General features: G+C 35.7%; 5 protein-coding genes across 5 annotated transcripts; 4 read left to right on the top strand and 1 right to left on the bottom strand.

Moving 5' to 3' along the window:
* Nucleotides 1-779: 779 nt before the first annotated feature.
* Nucleotides 780-2156, top strand: LOC103838742 (calcium-binding protein CML37). The gene has a single exon (XM_009115195.3). It carries the CDS (start codon nt 1334-1336, stop codon nt 1886-1888), a length of 555 nt encoding a protein of 184 aa, XP_009113443.1. The 5' UTR covers nt 780-1333; the 3' UTR covers nt 1889-2156.
* A 693-nt stretch (nt 2157-2849) lies between these two features.
* Nucleotides 2850-5952, top strand: LOC103838741 (alkaline phosphatase D). The gene is made up of 6 exons (XM_009115194.3): nt 2850-4038; nt 4105-4515; nt 4588-4728; nt 4791-5127; nt 5322-5576; nt 5677-5952. Exons 1-6 carry the CDS (start codon nt 3901-3903, stop codon nt 5757-5759), a joined length of 1365 nt encoding a protein of 454 aa, XP_009113442.1. The 5' UTR covers nt 2850-3900; the 3' UTR covers nt 5760-5952.
* Nucleotides 5953-6196: 244 nt separating this feature from the next.
* On the top strand, nt 6197-8730 carry LOC103838740 (germin-like protein subfamily 1 member 11). The gene is made up of 2 exons (XM_009115193.3): nt 6197-6962; nt 7054-8730. The coding sequence occupies exons 1-2, from the start codon at nt 6833-6835 to the stop codon at nt 7590-7592; spliced, it is 669 nt and encodes a 222-aa protein (XP_009113441.1). The 5' UTR covers nt 6197-6832; the 3' UTR covers nt 7593-8730.
* Nucleotides 8731-9016: 286 nt separating this feature from the next.
* Nucleotides 9017-11236, top strand: LOC103838739 (F-box/kelch-repeat protein At5g42350). The gene is made up of 2 exons (XM_009115192.3): nt 9017-9231; nt 9434-11236. Exon 2 carries the CDS (start codon nt 9454-9456, stop codon nt 11101-11103), a length of 1650 nt encoding a protein of 549 aa, XP_009113440.2. The 5' UTR covers nt 9017-9231; nt 9434-9453; the 3' UTR covers nt 11104-11236.
* LOC103838738 (U-box domain-containing protein 15) lies at nt 10987-15294 on the bottom strand. The gene is made up of 4 exons (XM_009115191.3): nt 14222-15294; nt 14016-14132; nt 13358-13771; nt 10987-13154 (listed from the first exon to the last, which is right to left on the bottom strand). The coding sequence occupies exons 1-4, from the start codon at nt 14603-14605 to the stop codon at nt 12102-12104; spliced, it is 1968 nt and encodes a 655-aa protein (XP_009113439.1). The 5' UTR covers nt 14606-15294; the 3' UTR covers nt 10987-12101.
* Between the last annotated feature and the right edge of the window lie 299 nt (nt 15295-15593).

Below are 15593 nucleotides of genomic sequence, written 5' to 3'. Positions count from 1 at the left end.
AAATTGACGCCGACGCAGCCGCAGGTAACTGCGTCAACCAAATAAACAGCACTTTTCTGATATGATGTTATCCTGTCCGTCTCATGTCGCATTGTTGATCCAGTGTTTCTGTACTCTTCAATATTTCGTGAGTGTTTTATATAACTTTTTTTTTTGAGAAAATGTTTTGTAAAACTTTGTACTACGATCTTCATGTTATATGCCACCACGTATTCTTTTTCTGATATCAATATGACTCCTCTGTGATAAGTTTCTTTTGGGTTTTGTGAGATACTTAAAGCATTTGCTTTCGTTTTGTACTGAGCTTTTTGTCATTAGATATCCAAAATATTTCTCGGTTAAAAAAATTACTTTTCAGAAAACAATCCAAAAAAAGTGTTGGCTGAAGTATGTCATAAGAGCATCCCCATTGAGAGATCATTCAATAGGTTCACACACATTCCTATATAAAAAAATATTATTATAATTGTGACTTATAAACCTGCCTCTTCCAGTTTCACCGTAGTGAATCGATTCAAGCACTGTAGCGCGGATCCCACGACACATGGTGGCCCCTGATTGGTCCAGATATTAATTTTTTTTTAAGTAAAACAGAAAAATAAAAATATTAAAATAATAAAAAAGGAGAGGTTCAGAGGTTCACTGATGTGCTTGCTCTGAGATATCCAGAAAAGATTTCAGTTCAAAGACATTTTGTTTTGTTTTGGCATAAAGAAAAATTCTGGTGCTAAAAACTGCTGATATCACGTGTCCACGCATCCAGGAACGTACGCAATCAAAGATGTACGTGCGTACGTGGCCCATTTCTATCTTTTTCTTTTATAATTTACATAATGATAATGCCCTCAATTCAAAGAGTAAGATATATATAATGGGAAAAAAATCTTGTAGGTTCCCTTACACACACCGTATGAAATCGTACGCCATAGACTTATCAAAGTCAAGTAGAATGTTACTTAAACCGGTCGTCAAATCAAATGACATCACAAAACGTGGTAAAAGCTCAATCAGGAGTCAGGACCGACATGTGAATTACAAAATTACCCCTAGTCGTTCTGAACTTGACTTTTTGTAGCAGTCTAATCATTATTGGAGGAAACTTCCCGGCCACCTCTGCGCAACCGCCCTTCTTTAAAAATTCCCCCAGTTTATTCAAACCCGTGTTTTAACCGGTGAACAATCAAGAACCCCCCCCCCCCCTCTCCCTACACGCATTCATATATATCACTATATATAACCTTAACATCTAAGGAATTTTCATCAAGAATCCATTTCAAATCTTCCAAATCTAATTTCAATTTCCGTTGACAAAAAAAAACATTCAACTTCCGAAATGACTCTTGCAAACATCAAGAAATCTCCCTTGGCTAGACTGCGCAGTAAGCTATCCTCAAGAAAATCAGAATCGTCCGTGGACGAAGAGGAAGCGAGAAGCAGCACCAGCAGCAACAGAAGCAGCTCGTTAAATGTGGACGAGCTAAGAACCGTGTTTGACTACATAGACGCGAACTCGGACGGGAAAATCTCCGGGACCGAGCTGCAGAACTGCGTCAGCCTCTTGGGCGGCGCGTTGTCTTCGCGCGAGGCGGAGGAGGTCGTGAAGATCTCAGACGTCGACGGCGACGGGCTTATGGATTTCGAGGAGTTTTTGAAGCTGATGGAAGGAGAAGACGGTAGCGACGAGGAGAGGAGGAAGGAGCTGAGAGAGGCTTTCCGGATGTACGTGACGGAGGGGGAAGAGTTTATTACGGCGGCGAGTTTACGGAGGACGCTGAGTCGACTCGGGGAGTCGTGTACGGTTGATGCATGTAAGGTGATGATCCGTGGGTTTGATCAGAACGGTGATGGAGTTCTCAGCTTCGACGAGTTTCTTCTGATGATGCGATGAGATTCATGTATCTCTATTTTATCAAATTCTTTTATTCAAATTCTATTATTCTTTTGTATCGCGCAGGGCCATGCGGGGAATAGTAGGGTGCATGTATAATTTTTGTTATTATTCTGCTGTCACCAAACCTTTCCCGCATTGCTCTGCACCAGTTTTCATTCAAACCCTCATTTGATCCATATGTCATATGTCATTTAGTAAAACCTATTTTGTAATATTGTTTGGTTATTTCTCTTCTGTTCTTTTGTTATTGACATTTGGTCTTACATTTCATGTGTATCTTAACATAACCAATGGCTGGAGCCAAAATTTCATAAATGAGAGTATACTAAAGGATATATGATCATTTGGTGCATGTGCAAGTATAGTTGACAAACATGATTAATAATCCAAAGACCTCTAGAAAATTGATTCTTAGAGCAACTCCAACAATGAGTTCTAAATGAAATTTTCACCGTTAATAAACAAATAAAATTAAAAGAGAGAACAATTTTTTTTTTTACGTTAGAACTATTAAAATTTTGTTACGAACATCAGTAGGCATGTTATTCACCCAGTATTTTAACAGGGTTTAAGAAATTAAAATTAAAATTAATCATTGTAATATTAATATATTTTTTTTCTTTTAGAGACTATGATAACTTTTAATGATGGAGCTGCTACAATCAAAAATTATATTTGTCTTTGTATATACATATGTTTTTTTATAAAAAAATTTGACTAAAGATTATCTCGTAACTATATTAATATTTATTTTAGGGTCTAAATGGAAACATGCGAAATAATTGCGGTAATAACAAAATATATATATACATAAATATATGTAAATATTTTTAAAAATTTAAATAATCACATTAACCATATAATAAAAAAAATTAGATTTTTTTTATATGTTAGATTTTAAATTTTCTTTAAAACGACAATAAATTATTATAGGTGTTGAAAGTCTTATAATGAAAATTTTAAGAACAATTGTTTTATTTATTTTTGTTATAAATGGATACAAATAATCATATGAATATGAATATAAAGTATCAATTAATAGATACTCAGATTAAATATATATATTTTTAATATAGTTTAAATTATGCTATATGCCATATAAAATATATAAATACGTTAATTTCAAAATGTACATTGAAAATGTATTGAGATTTGAATATTTTAATTTTGAAATTTGCATTGAATTTTTTAAAATGATTATAAATTAATAGAGCTATTATAAATCTCACGATGGAAATTTTGTGATTAATGGTTTAAATTTGTTTGTTACAAAAAATATAAAAATATTAATAAAATTATATGAATAGGACTAAGAAGCTTCAATTAATATTCATATTAAGATATATTATATATATACGTTAATATCATTAAAATTTAATGATATACCATATAAAATAAATAAAATGATTGTTTACATTTATTTACTTTGAATTATTTGTTGACTCGAGTTTGATTATATACATAATTTACTCGCTTTTCAATTATTTAGTATATTTATTATTTTGTAATAGTAAATAAACACAAAATAAATAAATATATATAAAAAGAATTTATATGTATAATTTTCATTCGGCTCTCAATGCACGGATCTTACCTTAGTACATACTTATAAATAAAAAAATTTGGCTCATGACTCAATTCAAAGCGAATGATCTTTGCAATAAATCTAAATTGAATAAAGATATTAACATAATTTAAAAATCAATAACAAAAATAATTAGGTAAGCAAGTGCATCTCAAAAAATAATTAGCTGAAGCACGAGTCATCGAACTTTCACTTTTGTAAAGGTAGTTAATAGATTCACAATCACTGGGGAAGAAAAGAAAATTTCAGAATCAAAACGACGGTAAAAAAAAAAAAAAAAAATTCATCCGACAATTAAGCCGCGAGAAGAAGCTAGAGAGCGCTGCGAGGAACGCAACAGTGCCAGGTTCACAAATCCCAACGGTAAACTGCAAAAGGCGAAGGAGACACAGAGAGAGTGAGGACTGCTTCCTTCTTTCCATCCATGGCTGCTTCTTCCAATCTCCATTACATCCTTCTCTCCTTGTGGTGCTTTTCGTTCCTCTCTACGGCGACAGCAGAAGATTCTCCGATCATCACTCGTATCGCTTTCGGATCATGCGCCAATCAAAGCGCTCCACAGGTACATCCCATCCACCCTCCGTTCGATTTCGCCGTTTCTTGAATCTGTTATTTGATTCCGATGTAGCCGATTTGGGAAGCGATCAACAAGTACGATCCACAAGTGTTCATTTGGCTGGGTGACAACATCTACGGAGACATCAGAAAACCTAACAGATTGTTTGGGAAAGAGAGAACCATTGGGCCGTGGAGGAACTCTCCGAGGTTCGTGCCTTCCTCAGAGGAAGAAATGAAGGTGAGATACGCCAAGGCCAAGGCTAACCCTGGCTACTCTCGCCTCCTTAGAAACGCTAGAGTTGTCGGCACTTGGGATGACCATGACTACGGTTTGAACGACGCGGGGAAAGAGTTTGATCGTAAAGCCATTAACCAGAGACTCATGCTTGATTTCTTGGATGAGCCTCTTGATAGCCCAAGGAGAAAGCAAGCTGGAGTTTATGCTTCTTATACGTTTGGTCCATCTAACAAGAGAGTCAAGGTTAAAACACATTCACGTATGGTTTCCTGTTTTATTGTTTATGAATGGAGTGTGATTGTTATGTATCTTCAGGTTATAGTTTTGGATACTAGATATCATAGAGACCCTTTGCGTAGTGACGGGAGTATCTTGGGTGATACTCAGTGGGGATGGCTTGAGGAAGAGTTAAGAGGTCCTCACAGCGAGATTACTATCATAGCTTCCTCTGTTCAGGTATTTTGCAGCTTTGTTTTCTGTAATCCAAAACCAGTTAAATGATATCTTGACTTGTGTAGGTAATATCAAATCTTTCGGCTACCACTGGACCACTCTTTTATATGGAATCGTGGGGCCGTTTCCCAAAGGAAAGAAAACGTCTTTTCCAACTTATAGATGATACCAAGAGAAATGGAGTGATATTCATCAGTGGAGATGTTCATTTCGGAGAGATCACGAGATACGATTGTGCTGTTGGTTACCCTTTATATGATGTCACCTCCAGTGGTCTTGTGCAGTCTGTTGAGAAAGTTTTCCCTCGTCCCTTGCGTTTCATCGTTAGGCTTCTCTTTTGGTATACACCAAACACGATGAGAGTTACTAATGATAACTGCAGATATAAATCTTGCACTTACGGTATATACTCACCACTTATGATTGTTTTTCTCATAAACTGTGGATGCTTAGAGTTTTACATTGCTGTCCATCTCTTTTGGTTGATTGTCTCTGGTTTTAATGAATTTGAACGAGTGTAACGTTCTCATAGATTTGGTATTCTCAGAGCAGCAATGATGCTCTTTTGGTGATGATATCTTGAAAATTACTGGCAGGGCAACAAAATTTTGGAGCAATATCGATAGATTGGGATGCAAATCCGGCGACCGTAAGGCTCGAGATCAGAGATGTTAATGGACTCACAGCACTAAGCACAAATGTCTCACTATCCGAACTCCAACCGCGAGGCTCAAAGTCCTTGACAGATCCAACGACAAAGGGAAAGTCCCAACGGCATTGCACCCTTGAAGCTGAGTTGCAAGGAATAACCAGATACAGATTGGCAGTTCTCGTCTACTTCATCATTACTGGTATGTTACTCTTCCCTATTACTAATGTTAGTAGGTTGGTTCGGACCGGTTCAAAGAATGTTGAAGAGTACTGATGTTTTTTATTTTATGTTGGGGACAGTCTTGGTAATGGCGTTAGTTGGACTGCTCATTGGAGTTGTGCTGACCATAACAGCATGCGTTTATAAATGCAAGGTCGACTGATTCTTGATTTTTGTTCCGGTAAATGCCTTTGCGTTTTTCATAATACAACAAAATGTTTACATTCTTATAACTTAAATTGATATTAGCTTAGTCTGTTTCGTGATTACTTATTTACTTAAGAGTAGTGGGATGGTATGAGCACATAGCTTTTGATATTGAAATGGGAATTCAAAGATTGATGCTGCTTTTGATACGTGTGTTTTATGGGATGGTAAACGGGTACTTGAACTAACATGACAATAAAAAGGCTGAAAAAAAATGCATAATTCAAAGATAACTCAAAGTTTTATCAGTCGCATGGATAGTTTTCCATAGGTTGCTAACTTTTGATACTTCTGCAACGTTTTGCATTTTTAATTGCCATTTTGCAGTCAGTTCGATACTTTCTTCTCCAAATCAGTCTAATATCTAAAAAGTCTCTCTACAAAAACTAGAAACAATCTAAAAGATAGACTGAATCAATAACATTAGTTGACAAAAAAAAAAGAATACTGAATCAATAAATGTTAGGATAGACAAAAACACCGTTCAAATTAAAGTGACATATATTCAAATATTCTGCAAAAACCAAAGATATTAATATCATTCAAATTTTAACATCCATTTACATTTATATATATATATATATAGAAGTTGATACAGTCGTGCTACTCAGTTAAGAAACAATCAAACCAAAACAGACAGTTTCACATTGACATTTGAGGGAATGTAACGACATACTGAGGGAAGATAATCATAAAACAAACATTTTATCTATAACTAGTCGACACTTGCAATATCAAACTTCAAATGGATAATTTTTCTATAGAAATCAAAACATAGTGTACTGTTTATAATTCAAGTACACCTTAAACATGGCGCATTGTGCGAGCACGATTTGTTTAAAAAAAATAATAATACTCTCAACCATTTCAAACTACTTTTTCAAATTTCCTAGGTTTACAGGACTTCTTCAGCGCCTAAACTCATCTATAAATTCATCTCATTGTCTTTATATGTTTCTTACCTCTCAACTAAAACCAAACTACAAAAAGAAACACTTCTCTAATTCCGGGAACCATTTCACTTAATATATGGCAATGAAGAGTCTCTCCTTTCTTGCGATTCTATCTCTTCTGGCCTTAACACTTCCATTAGTCATTTCCTCTGACCCAAGCCCCCTTCAAGACTTTTGTATTGGCGTCAACAACCCAGCAAATGGCGGTATGCACATGACTATATTTCCTAGTATCTTTTCTTTTCATTTTGTCATTCATTTATCATTTCTTATTCTCTTTTTTGTTACTATTATCAGTTTTTGTGAACGGAAAGTTTTGCAAGGACCCAAAGCTCGCGACGGCGGATGACTTCTTTTTCGCAGGGCTTCACAATGCAAGAGCAGTAACTAATGCAGTCGGTTCAAATGTGACAGCCGTCAATGTTAACAACCTTCCAGGATTAAACACCCTTGGAATCTCTCTTGTCCGTATAGACTATGGAGTGCAAGGGCAGAACCCGCCTCATACTCACCCACGTGCCACCGAGATCCTGGTTCTCCAAGAAGGAACACTTTTTGTAGGTTTTGTCTCATCAAATGGAGACGGAAATCGCCTCTTCACCAAAACACTGAAGCAAGGTGATGTATTTGTGTTTCCAGAAGGACTCATCCATTTCCAGTTTAACGTGGGGCGGTCTCCAGCGGTTGCATTCGCTGCTTTGAGCAGCCAAAACCCGGGTGTTATCACTATTGCCAACACCGTGTTTGGGTCTAACCCACCTATAAACCCGAATGTTCTTGCTAGGGCTTTCCAGTTGGATGCTAAGGTTGTCATGGATCTACAGAACAAGTTCTGAATATCATCATGATTTAACATTGTGTGTTTTGAATTATTTCATTCCATGTATTCGTCTAAATAAGGATCGTGTATTTGTCCGTTCATTGTAATGTAATGCTACGTTGTTTGTTGGTTTTATCTTCAACTTCCTCAATGACCCAATTGTTTTTATTTCATCAACAATGAATTTTGTATTCGTGATACAATTTTCAAACGAAACAATTAATTTTGGTTTAGATGATTAATGACATAGTTACGATGAAAAAACAATGTTGTTAAACAATATAATGTGTTATAACAAACAAAACTAGAGAAACTAGAGTTTTACCTGTGATTTCAAAGCGCGGAAATATCTTTTCGATTACAGTTTTTATTTATTGACATTTTGTATTTGCATTCCATGTGTTGAATGATATTTTTCTGATCAATATTTGAGCTTGAACGTTTATAGTTGAAAGTTTAATATTTTGACGTTGCTTTAAAACCCCAAAATTATTTTTTGTTTATTAAAAAAATATTCAGTAAAATTGAAATTTTATGTACTTTATATATTTTTATTAAAGAAATTCTATAGGATAGTTTTTTTGGTTTATTTTCACAAAATTAGTTTTCAAAGAGGAAAATAACAAAACATTATTAAAGGGTAAATATACACTTATACCCTATGGTTAATTGATATAGACTTAAGGTTTAGAGTTGATAGGTGAGTTTTGAGGGTGGAATTTCGACTTTAAAAAGATTAAAAAAAAATAAAAATTTCAAAACAAAAAAAATCTATTTTAATCGTTTTAGAGCTATTTTGGTGACAAAAACTTAAAAGAAATATTTGAGAAAATTATTTTTATTATTATATAATGTGCATATATTATTATATCATCAACATATGCAAATATTATTAGTATATACAATTTTAGTGGATAATACTTTGAATGAAAATTTGTTACCAAATTCTGAGGAAGATAACTTTTAAAAGCCGACCCAAACCTGTATTTAATTGATGCCAAATTTCCAATGAAAATATGCCACTAAATTCATTATATAATTTTTTTATATGAGGCATTTTTATTACCTTTGAATATATGTTAAATACATTAATATTTGTGAAGTATTATTACACGTGAATCCTTGAATCATCGTAAAACAGATAGCGTTGTTAATTATTAAATCATCTAGATGTTATTTTCGAGTTTAAATTAACTAATATTAAAAGGATACTCGTTAAAATTTATATATTTTCTTGAACTATTAAAGTTACAACTAAAAAACAAAAACATAATTGATTTACTAAAATTAGCATGTTCTCCAGCGTAGTTTATTCCGCTATCAGTTATTAATTCATATATTCTTTAGTCTGCTTGACGTATCAGTCATATCAGCTGAATAATTATATGTTCTTATGAATAATTATACATTAAAAACATATAATGATATATTAATCAAAATTTCAATGGAAAAACTTTACTTTCATAGCAAAAGAAAAAGAAAGCTTACTTTTATATTTAAAATCAAAGAAAAAACGCAATAATTCACTAAGCTCGTTCATTCATTCCCCCAGTATTTCTCTCTCAGCTGCGCAAAAGGGAAAAGAGATTCAATCGGTCCTTCGTAGATTTCTGGGCAAAGCTCCATATCTCCTCTCGCTCTCGGTTTCCCTCAATGTAAGTTAATTTTCTTCTTCGATTTTGCGATGAATCTCAGAATCCGGTAACGGTATATGATTGTTACTTGATTTCTCCCTCTAGGTTTTGCTTTTACATGCTTAATCTTCGATTGACTTGTTCGTGAAGTAGATCTTGCTACAATGTGACTCGATTATCAACTAAGCAAGCCTGATGAATAGATTGATGTGTTCGTATGCAGGTTGCTTTGATAGATGATGAATGATGATCTCTGAGAAACCATTGGGAGAGGAGTCAATCCGGAAGGATCTAGAAGGTTTAACAGTGTCAAAGCGCCTTGTGAAAAGTGTTAGCCAGAAGCTGAAGAAAAAGATCTCTAAACCCGAGGTGGTGGAAGAAGATGAAGTGGATGCCAGAGGAGGAGGAGGAGCTGTGAATTGTCTAAACATTAGTGGTAGAGGTGTTGGCTGCAAAGTTGCTGACACGGGAGATGATTTCGAGGATAAGAGATGGTCCAGTGCTAGTGAGGGCTTGACCGCCACCACCATCTGCGGAACCGAAGAAACGAGGCTGGATTGCTTTTCCTATGGAGTCAAAGAGATGTTGTTCTTTAAGAAGCATAACAACAGAAAATACCTAGAACCAGAGCACCACCACCACCACGTATTCCTCCCTGATGATATTCTCGAGTTGTGCTTGATGCGGCTTCCTTTGACCAGCCTAATGAACGCCCACCTCGTTTGCAAGAAATGGCGGCACATGGCCACCACGCAGCGGTTCCTCCAGCTGAGACGCCAAGGCTCCTTTCAGTCCCCGTGGCTCTTTCTCTTCGCTGGCTCTTCCTCTGGGGACATTCACGGGTACGACGTGTCTCAGGACAAATGGCATAGGGTTGAATCCGATGTGCTTAAAGGGAGGTTTATGTACTCGGTGACGAGCATCCATGAGGAGGTTTATGTAATCGGAGGCCGTTCCGAGGATAGAAACTCTTTCAAGACACACAGAGGGGTTCTTGTGTTCAGCCCTTTAACCAAATCGTGGCGTAAAATCAAGTCTATGAGACACGCTAGAACGCTTCCCGTTGTCGGCGCCACTCATGTTTCTTCAGAGCTGTCCTCCTTACAACAGAGTCAACGCTTTCACCGGTCATCAAGAGAATCGGATGTTTACGAAGACCCTCACAGATTCTCCGTCAGACGCAGCCAGGCGGCTGATCAAACCGGGACTACTGTTGTATCCCACAGATCAACAAGACTGAAACTCAACGCCTCCAAGAGATTCGTGCTCATTGCAATCGGAGGGTCTGGATTGTTTGATGAGCCGCTCGATTCCGGTGAGATATACGACTCAGCGACAAACACCTGGTCTGAAATACAGAGACTTCCCATGGATTTTGGAGTTGTGTCTTGCGGGATCATATGCAATGGAATCTTCTACGCTTACTCTGAGAACGATAAGCTATCAGGGTACGACATAGAGAGAGGCTTCTGGATTGGGATCCAAACATCTCCAATCCCTCCTCGGGTTCATGAGTTTTACCCTAAGCTCATCTCCTGCAACAACCGGCTGTTCATGCTTTCGGTCTCGTGGTGCGATGAAGGGGATGGTCAGATTGGGAGGAGAAACAAAGCGGTGAGGAAGCTCTGGGAGTTGGATCTTGTGTACCTTACGTGGACTGAGGTTTCGGTTCACCCTGACGCACCGATGGATTGGAACGCCACGTATGTTTCAGACCAGAACATACTAATGGGAGTTGAGATGTTCAAGATCTTTGGGCAGGTGTTGGGTTTCTTCACTGTATGCGATGTATCAAGGGAAGAAGTCTCGTGGAGACATGTTTCGAGGAACCAGAGGAGTCAGAAACTTAATCGATCTTGTATGAACAAGACCATTGCCTTGCTTCATCTCTGATCTTTTTTATTTTATTTTTAAATTCACTGTAATGTTATCTTTCAGGATTTGTTAAATGATTGTATTGAAAGAAAAGGTAATTTGTGAGTGTCCCCCTTGTGATTGAAATGTAATGTTTGTATGTTCACTGACTTTTCTGCTAGTTTCTGGTACAAAATAGGAATTTATTAAACATCTAAAAATCTTTTTCGAGTGAAAGAATAATTAGATCAGTGAAAATTAAAAATTTTGAAGATGGAGAGAGAAATCGTCTGAGATGTTTTTTTTTTCCTTTGAAAACCAAATATGAAAAATCCCTTTATAAAATGAATTTTGTTTTTATTTATTTTTAATTCGAAAATAGGTTAATTTATTTATCACCCTGTTTAAATTAGGATAACTACAATTAGACAAGAGTTTTATACGCCTATTTTGGTGGATTAAGCTTTTACAAGTCAAAGCTCTTAATCTTTTGAATGAGTCGTTGTCTCACTTTGAGTTTAACAGCTAAGTTAACAAACGCAGATTTAGATTTGATTGTGTCGTTCCCATGTAAATCTAAATTTGTGGCTTAACTCTGCTTCGTGTCTCTTTCCTCCGTTTGTCCCTTTCACATCGTTTTTCGGGATTCTATTTTATGACTTCGTGTACTGAATCAAACTTTCTTACATTATTGTGTTCTGCTGTAATCAGCGACATTGATTCGATCTATTAATAAAGTTACTTAGATGGAAAAGTATAAAACTTTCTTATACAAAAAGCATACTCCATTAACGATAAAAGTTAAATTTTGACTTTTAAAAAAAGTATGGAATTGTATGTACTTACTTCCTTTACATAAGAGTTAGAATTTACATAGAAGATAATATTTAATACAATAAAAAAACAAATAGCATATGACTAAACTCAAGAGCATGTACAAATGTACAACAAATAATTCACATAATCAAAATCAACACAGGAACCTAATGAGGAAGAAACTGAAATTGCAGTAGAAGATGAAATGTTCAGAAATTTTTTCAAATTTGTTCAGATTTGCTTATGAGTTGTATGAGTGCATTTGCTTTTCTTTGAGCTCTGTTTGTTCCGGAACTGGTTATTTCTACAAGATATTCATAGACGCCGAACTGAAGTGCAGCCAGGATAAAAGACGAATTGTTAGAGCCTAGCTCAAGTAGCACCGACGCCGCGCATTCTTTATTCTTCGGTGTGCCTTGTCTAATGAAATCCACAAGAGTCTCAATGAAGGAGAGTTGTCCAATGGCTTGACGTCCTTCGGGATGCGAGACAAGAAGCAAAAGAATCGAAAGCGCTTCATCGATCATCCCTAAGTTTCTATCCTTGAGAAGTTGTAGCAACGGTTGAACGATACCAGCATCAATGGCTCTCCCTTTATTAGCTGAGTTAAGGGACAAGTTAAAGAGTGCAGTGAGAGCATCTTTCTTCCCTCTTGATGTCCCATGCTGCAGTAACTCAACCAGTGGCGGGATCCCATCTGATAATCCGATTGTTACTTTGTTCTCGTCAAGCATTGACAAACTAAACAAAGCTGCAGCAGAGTTCTCTCTCGCCTCCCTGGTCCCGTTCTGAAGAATTTCAATTATGTCTGGGATGGCTCCTTCATCCGAGATGAGTTTCTTGTTGGTCTCATCGATGGATAGATTCAAAAGAGTCGTTACAGCGTTCTCTTGGATCCCTGAATCAGGGTAAGAAAGAAGCTGAACTAGTAAAGGGATCGCTCCTGCGTTAGCTATTAGAACTCTGTTCTCTGGATTTTCTTTAGCGAGCAGACGCATCTGCTTCACTGATGCTCTTTGTTCTTCCAATTGGCTTGACGATAAAGCTTCCACCAGCAAAGATACCTCATCTTTCTGCTCCTCGGAGTCGTTTTCGGAATGTAAAGACGTTTCCTTCTCTGGAATCTTGAAATTGTTCTTCTCACACCACTGCAGAATTATATTCTTCAATGCATAGTTGGGAGCAAGGGAGAGATGATCAAGCGTTTGTCCGGTTTTCGGACAAGTCTTGTGTCCTGCATCAAACCACTTCTGTATACCCTCCTTTTCATATGTCTACAAAACATATTGTTTACATTAGTTTTAACATATAACAAGTATTTTATTTTATTTTTGAATACCAGGAGATTCGGGCCCGATGTCCATAATCTCCTAGACCCGAAACCACAACATATAATATTAGTTAGGTTCGGCGGTCACTCGAACTGAGGATCCTGACACAAATTTTAAACCAACCAAGAATCACATCAAATTTTTACCTGTCCAGTGGCTATGATAACCGGGTCTTGCATGATTTCAAGTGTGATTGGACACAAAAACTCGTGTGGTAGTATTAGGGATGTGGATTTATTGATAACAGGTTCGTAGAGAACGTCGGTAGCTTCAACACCTTGAAGCTTCTTGAACTTGTTAAGAAGCTCAATGATATGTTGTTTAGTCTCTACGCTCAACCCTCCTTTTTCTTGGACTAGGGCTTTTATGGCTATTGTTTCCGTCTTCAAATCCTCGATTGTTTGTAGCTCAAGCTTTTTGGCAAGCCTTTCTATAATAGCGCTATCAGAATTTCGAGGATCTGTTTTTGAAAACATGACCATCATGTCTACTGCTAGCTCTATGTCCTGTGTGTCTGTTCTTCTCCTTGCCTTTTTCAATTGTTTGCACAATGAACCAACCTACACAATGTTTTTGTTTAGATGCCTTGAATGTGAAGTTATTAATTATTAATGGTTTGATTTGATAAACAGAGCCATATTTTTGAGGTTTGAAACAATTAGAATTTTAGTAAAAACAAATTTCCCATAATTCTAGGAACCTATGTTTACGTAAAAGCTTTTTAAAATTTTTTGAGACCAAAACCAATGTTTCATTGGGATGTGCCAGATCCGCTATGTTGTTGACAAGAAGAGTAAAGAGTACCTCATCTTTCACTTCATCAGAAATCCTCAATTCGTCAAAAGGAGTCTTAACAAGAACACGATTCAGCTTTTCATAAATTGAATGAAATCTCGTCATTATCAATTCACTATCCAATGCCTGTTATCATAACACTATAAATAATTAAAAGAAACCCTCGAACTAAACAATCATTTCTGTCATTTAAAAAAAAAGAATAGTTTACGTACCAGAAATATTTTACTACCATTGTTGCAAGTTTCCAACAATTTTCTTGCAGCCAAAATCACTTTCCTCAAACGATTCAAAAAATGCATACAACTCGCTGGCGAGGGGAATTCAAAGCCTCGAATCTCATCCATAAACCGAATAAGAATCTTCAGTCGCCTAACGAGGTTGAAGCATTCTTTCTGCTGTGTTCGTCTATAATCGCTGATCTGATCAAGAAACTCAATAGTGGTTATAATCTCGCTCACCAAATCGTCCTTCACGTCGCTGACTTCTTCCTCATGAATATCTATGGCTTCATCATCTATAGATTCTTCTGCATTGACGACCTCTTCAATGCTCTCTCGTTCTCTTGTGGCTTCTTCATCTAAATCCATCACGACCATCAGAGGTTCTCTATTGCCTTCAAACTGATTCCAAAGATGTTGAAGGAGAAAGGCAAGGGAAAGGAAAGTGTAAGCTTAATTTTAGCTTGTTTCATTCTTTAGAGAGAGAAAAAATATTAGTTTTTTTTTTCTTTCGTTTTCTCACACAAAAATTTGATTGTCTTTTTTGAAAAATTGGTCTCTGGTTTTCCAAAACAGGACTATTATCCTAAAAGAGTGCTTCTCCTTTGGATATAAGTCACGATTAGACGATGATACTTCTTGTCACTATTTATAGAGTATGCCATTTTGGTTTTTGATAGAACAAATTGAAGTCATGCCTACATACAACAAGGACCTATTAGGTATGCGTTTTTATTAACATTACAAGATTTATAAATATAGTTATTTTTCATTGTTTATTATTGGGGTTGAATACTTGAATATAATACACAAACCATCGCAAAATTTGGCTACATAAATTGTTTGGGTAAAATAATATTGGGTTCTTTGTATACTATGAAAACAAGAAGCAGGACAATAAGAAATAATTAAAGTAAAATTTTAATTGATCATAAAAGGAGTACAACATATTGGTATGTAAATCCTTAGGACAATTCTCATAAATAGACCATTTTCAAGTTTTGTTCACAAAAATAGATCACAAGGAGTAAAATGAACAAAATATTTCATTTAATAAGTAAAAAAACACTAATATCCTAGATATATATAAAAAATAATAATAATAATAATTTTTATAGTTTTAGATTATATGTTTTCAAATTTGAACTTTTTTATAATTTTTTTTTGATTTTTTTTTCAAATTTTCTTTTTGTAATTCGAAAATAATTTTTGAAACTATTTTTCAAATTTTTAATATTTATTTATTTTTTAATAAAATTTTAAACCTCAAACCAAAATCTTCACTCCTTAGCTCTAAACCCTAAGATTTGAATTAGTTAACCTATGAATATAAATGTATATTTAACTCTTTAATGGAACATTTTGG

This window comes from Brassica rapa, chromosome A09, assembly GCF_000309985.2.
Source record: "Brassica rapa cultivar Chiifu-401-42 chromosome A09, CAAS_Brap_v3.01, whole genome shotgun sequence".
Taxonomy (NCBI): Eukaryota; Viridiplantae; Streptophyta; class Magnoliopsida; order Brassicales; family Brassicaceae; genus Brassica; species Brassica rapa.
This window is presented reverse-complemented; position numbering and strand designations above follow the sequence as displayed.